This window comes from Grammomys surdaster, unplaced genomic scaffold (genome assembly GCF_004785775.1).
Source record: "Grammomys surdaster isolate TR1022 unplaced genomic scaffold, NIH_TR_1.0 344, whole genome shotgun sequence".
Taxonomy (NCBI): domain Eukaryota; kingdom Metazoa; phylum Chordata; class Mammalia; order Rodentia; family Muridae; genus Grammomys; species Grammomys surdaster.
In genome coordinates this window covers 1,658,208-1,664,207 of record NW_021604763.1, presented here as the reverse complement: position 1 = coordinate 1,664,207, position 6,000 = coordinate 1,658,208, and the positions used below count along the sequence as shown (strand labels likewise).

General features: G+C 42.5%; 1 protein-coding gene across 1 annotated transcript in view; it reads right to left on the bottom strand.

Annotated features, from left to right (window-relative positions):
- The window catches only part of LOC114630801 (phospholipid-transporting ATPase FetA), a 116,493-nt gene that overhangs the window by 85,561 nt on the left and 24,932 nt on the right, over positions 1-6,000 (bottom strand). Inside the window, exon 3 of the mRNA XM_028779130.1 lies at positions 4,271-4,345. Within this exon, the coding sequence (XP_028634963.1) occupies positions 4,271-4,345 (75 nt within the window). The remainder of the gene's footprint in view (positions 1-4,270; positions 4,346-6,000) is intronic.

Genomic DNA, 6,000 nt, shown 5'->3' with positions numbered 1-6,000 from the left:
AGCATCACTGTCATGGCACAGGCAAGCCCACTGCTGAAGCATCACTGTCATGGCACAGGCAAGCCCACTGCTGAAGCATCACTGTCATGGAACAGGCGAGCCCACCAATGTAGCACTGCAGGAGGAGCTAAATGTGGGAGGAGTTAGGAGAGGAAGAGGAGGAGTAAGGAGGAGAGGAGGAAAAGGAAGAGGAGGAGCTAGGGGAGAGAGAGAGAGAGACAGAGAGAGACAGACAGAGAGACAGAGAGAGAGAGAGACAGAGAGAGACAGACAGAGAGACAGAAAGAGAGAGACAGAGAGAGAGGAGATGGAGGCGGATGTTCACGTGTCTGTAGCAGTCAAAGGTAGTTGGTATATCTAGGTTGGGTATTGGGTTACATTTCTGATTGTATGGATATCTTGTTACTGATCATTACCAAATATATAAGCCTTTGATTAATCTTTAAGCATTAGAGTCTCATCTTTCTACTGGGTCCACGTGGATGGCGGAATGGTCTGGGCAATGTCCAGCCTTGCGGAGACAGTGTGGAAGATTGGCAGAGCCATCTCCCATGCTGGAGTCTCGTGGGTGGCAGGGCTGGTGCTTCTTTCTGGCCATTTCTTGCTGTGGCGCGCACATGGCCTCTGGCCGAGAAACATGGCAGCTGAGCTAGGCAGAACTGCCACAGCTTAGATAGTTGGCTTAACCAGAGGCCAAGTTTAAATAATTACAAAAACATATCATCACTGGCCTGGCACTATAGTCATGAACCACCATGCTTGGCTAATCCTTTTTTCTTTTCTTTAAATCTCAGTATACCACTGCTCAGCTCAGTTCAAAGGCCCAAGAGTTAATGAAGATGTGTTTAATGAGCAAACATACAAATGAAAAGATGCTTACAAACATGTTTGGTCAGACTGAGGTCAGATTTCTGTGTGGACTCTAAAGTGGAGGGTGATGACCCTCTGCCCACGGGAGGACCACATCATCACAGAGCAGCCAGGCAAACGAGGAGGGTGATGACCCTCTGCCCATGGGAGGACCCACATCACCACAGAGCAGCCAGGCAAAGGCTGGGTCTTGAGCTCTCACAGTCTTCCTGTGCCTCTATCCCAACATCCTAAGAGCTTTGCTGATTTCCTGTGAGCTCAGTGAACACACAAGGTGAGCTGCTAAAAGACTAGGTCCTGCTGGAGTACGGCAGAGCACATGCCTAGGTTCAAGTCCCAGCACTGTTAATAAGGAATAAAAATAAAACAAAAAGATAAGGCCCTAAAGAAAATAAAAAATGTCATAAAAGAAAAAAATCCTATTTTATTAACCAGAGTCCATAGAAAGCTGGTTGAGGACCCAGCTGGTGGCACATCTGTTATCCCCACACTTTGGAGGCTGAGGTGGGAAGGTAGGAATTGGTGTCAACCTGGGCAACATAATGACAGTCTGTCTTGAGAACAAATGAGCAAACAAATCAGACGGTCTGTCGAGCATGATTCAGGACTTGCTGGAAACAGAAGTGCCTCCCCCACCCCGCACGTCCTTATATGACCCAGTGAAGACCTTTTCACCTCTGGGGCAGAAGTGGGCAAAAGCATCCAGAACGATTCCGACAGAAGACAGGAGGGATGCTGTTCACCATCCCCACCTCATTCGGAATGTAGGACCAGTGACTTCTCATCAGTGTGGTAAAGATAAATCAGTCTTGCTAGACATCATTGTCATGGCTGCCCAGCCATAAAATCTTCCCAGGCAGGGAAACTAGGAGCTGGGAACATTATAACACAGACCCCTTAGAAACCAAGTGCCTAGATGACAGCAACTAAGTCATTTCACTGCCAACAGGGCTGAGACTCAATCCCTTCTGTGTAGGGTTGTCTGACTTAGGGGAGGCAGGAAGGGAGAGATTCCAAACAACGATATTCCACAACCTACATGAGCAACAATTAACAATAAAAGTTGTGCGTTAACCTTAGGTACTATTTTCAGCCTGTACTATTGAGGGCAAGAAATTCCTAATCCCACTGTAGTTGTCTGAAATGATTTCCCCTCTTTCTTCCCATTTTCAACGAATCCTCAGCCTTTCCCTAAGCACAGCTGTGAGAAAGGCCACCTTTCCTGTCCTCATCAAGTGGACCTCTTATGACTTCCTAGGAAAATAATCCAAGACAAAATAACTCACATCTTTTTAAATTCCAAAGAAAAAGAAACAGCAATGTGAGGGAAAGCAGAATCAAGTTTCAAAGAAACAATTACTTTAAAATAATCAGACTTATTTCTAAGAAGATAGATAAAGAAAAAATAATTCCAGAAACTAGCTCTAGCGACTTCGGATGACTGGGTAACTCACAGCACAGTGTACCCATTTAAAATGTACAATTCAGTGGCTTTAGTGTATTCACAGGGTTGTGTAACCTAAATGCCTATTTTTGTGTGTTTATTTAAATGTTCTACTGGACTGTTTTCTAGTTCTAATGCTGTTTAATTCTTTTAAAATGTTTATTTTGTGTGTATGAGTGTTCTGCCTGCATGCATGTCTGTGTACCATGTGCATGCCTGGTGCCCACTGAGATCAGAGTTCTAGATCCCTTGGAACTGGGGTTACAGATAGTTGTAAGGTGATGGATGTGTGGGGGCCAGGAATTGAACCCAGGCCCTCTAAAGAATAGCACATGCTCTTACCCTCTCCAGTGACTTCAGCCCTCTGAGGAACTTTGTCCAAATGGCATGGTATCATGTCTTCCTCCTCCCACATTGCATTCTTTCCCCCTTTCTATCCCTTATTTTCTGACCTTTCCATTTATTTTCCCTTTGTGATTACACTGTCTTTTTAATTATTCAAAGCAATATGAAATACGTTTTCACTGTAGAAGACTCCAAAACAAAATTATATGAAAAAAGATGTAAAGTATCTCCTCACCAAAACCAACTGTGACCTGTGAAGACCAATGAGAGCTGAAATTAGGTAGCCACACAAAAATCTGGGTACAAATATGTGACATAACAGTTATTTGTAATAGCCAAAAACTACAACAATAACAATGCCTTTTTACTGACAAAAAGATGCACTATGGGGAGTCTCTACAATAGAGTATCACCTGACCACAGAAACACAATAAAAAATGCTACATGCTCAGCATAGAGTGATCCTGAGAACAGTAAGTGAAAGAAGCCAGTTACAAACTCACACAAGCTGTGACCCAGTGGCTCTAGGTTCGGTGCTAGGTACTAACCCAGGACCTGCACATCCTCAGTGAGCGCTTTCCCACTGAGCACAGAGAAACAGATTTGTCCAAGAGGACAGAGCAAGTAACCAAGTCAGGATTTAGGTTAGAGAGAAAATACAGTGTGGCCTTTAATCAGCAAGTTAACTCCATCCTCTGCACTTTACCCAATTCTCAAAAGGAATCCTAAGTCTGCCAGGTCATTTTGGTTTGCTTCTGTAAAACTTCACATCAAAAGTTTACTTTTTAGAAGCGAGGCAGCTCCGCTCTGAAAGACAGCTGGGTGTGCTCCCTGCTGTACCCTTTACTGCTTTGATCTACCCATGACTTCATGAAGTGATACTGGAATCCTTCCTAGCACCAGCCAGACCCAACTGTCCACAAAAAGACAGTATTAAATACCTCAGCTAGCAAGATGCAGCTATAAAGGATGGGAAGAGGGAAAGAAACAGCCCTTTTCCTGGTGAGTTTCTAAATACTGTAAAGGTATAAAAATTAAAAAATTTAAACTACTGAAATTAGAATTCTCATATAGCAAAACTGGGACCTTGTGCTTAGAACCATGAAGTATTTTCTTCTGCAAAATGTATTTCTTTTCCTGACCATTTCTTGGTGGGCTGCTATTTTGATTGGTAAGTTGGTTGATCTGTCATATATATACATGTGTTTGCACAAAGGTGAATGCACACACCAACACACACAAATACATACACATGAATATTTACATGAACACACATACACATAAATATACACACACACATGCACAGGAACACACACACAAACACACTCATGTGAATATACATATGAAACACAAACATACAAACACAAACACATACATGAATACACACATGAATATACACAGGAACACACACAGGAACACACACACACACACAGGAACACACACACAGGAACGCGCACACACACACAGGAACACACACACAGGAACGCGCACACACACACAGGAACACACACAGGAACGTGCACGCACACACAGGAACACACACACAGGAACGCGCACGCACACTTTTCAGAGGCAGCGGTAAGGATGTACAGGCTTTTCTGGTTCACCTGCCTTCTGCATTCTGTCTGTCTTCGTCTTCCATCTTGTGCACTGCAGAGCAGTCCCAGCTACAATCCCACGGCGTCTCTGTAAGGAGATGAAGAGGCTGCAGTGAGGCCTTCCACACTGATCCTATCTCATCCTCGCTTGTGCTTAAGAAACTTGCAACTCCATCTTTGAAACCCAAAATAATCTACCTCTCACACATATGACTAGCTTTTAGAATTCACTGCATTTATCTTCATTATAAAGATAGTTTTAGAGCTTGGGAAATAGACATCTTGGCAAGCAAGCCTACAGATGACAACAATCTGTCAGGAGAAGTCACCAGAAACTACTGGGTGATATCTTAGTGCAGTTCTGGGCCTACATCCTGGGTTAGTTTTCTAATCAACTGGTCTCCAGAGCAGAGGTCAACTGCAGACTTTTTTTTTGTAGACTTCTATCTAGTAAAGATACAAGCATTTTATCCTGAGGTAAAAGATAACTCCAAAGTCTGTGCTGTATTGTACTTTAGCTCATTACTCATTTTATATTCAGTTCAGAAATCTTCATATTTCTTTTTATTTGTCTGAGCTAGTGTCCTGTTATGTAGCCCAGGCTGGCCTTGAATTTCCATTCCTCTTGCCTCTGTCTTCTTACATTTCTTTATTGACTAGTTTATACAAATTTAACTTCTAAATTGTCATTTTAACTGATTGTTAACATATTACTGGTTCTCTCATTGTTAAGTAAAACAATTACCACTACTTCCACCACTACCACCACCACCACCTCCTTTTCCTCCTCCTCCTCCTCTTCCTCCTCCTACCTTCTGCTTCTTAACAATACTAAGGATTGAAACTAGGGTCTCATACATATTAGGCAAATATTACCACTGAGCTGTATCATCAGACCTTTTTTTCTTCTCTTTCTCTTTTCTTTTTTTTTTTTTTTGCTAAGTTTCCCATGCTGACCTTGAACTCACACTGTAGCCCAAATAGGTCATGAACTTTCGTCTTCCTGCCTCAACCTCCTCAGTAGTAAATATGTCTTTTGAAATCTGTCTTTTACATTAATTCTTTAATTAGTGTATACATCACAATTGTGAGGTCAGAGAACAACTTGCAGGAATTGGTTCTCTCTACCATATGGGTTTTGCAGTTCAAGTTAATGTCGTCAGGCTTGGTGGCAAACACCTTTAGCCACCAAGTCATCTTGCTGGCCAGTCCTCTGTCCTTTCAGATGAAAATCACGTTTGTTTTAACTTTATGAACATTGTAGTTTATTACCTTTTATGCTTGTATGTTCTTTGACTAGCTCCTTCTCTATCCACCATGGTTTGAATATAAAATGTCCTCCATGGCTCATGTGCTGAATGCTTGACGCTGCTTTAAGAGTCTCTGGAAACTTCAGAAGTGGGGCCTTGCAGGAAGAAGGCCACTGGGAATGGGTGTAAGGGTGACCCAGACCCCAGGCCTTTCTTGCTCTTTACTTCTTATTGCTCCTCTGCACGGGCTCCTGCTTCCATGACGCTCTGTCCAAGCAGCTATGAATCAATGACTGAACCAAAACAAGCTCTTTTCCCTTAAAATATTTATTTCAGACAGTATCTCTCAGGTATGAGAAAACTGACACATTACTTATAACCCAAAGATAAAATGTATTTATTCTAACCAGTTTCTTTGAGGTCCCACAAGTTACCACTTGTAGATGAGTCAAGATTAGGAAACTTGTATGAAAAGACATATAAAATTAGTTGT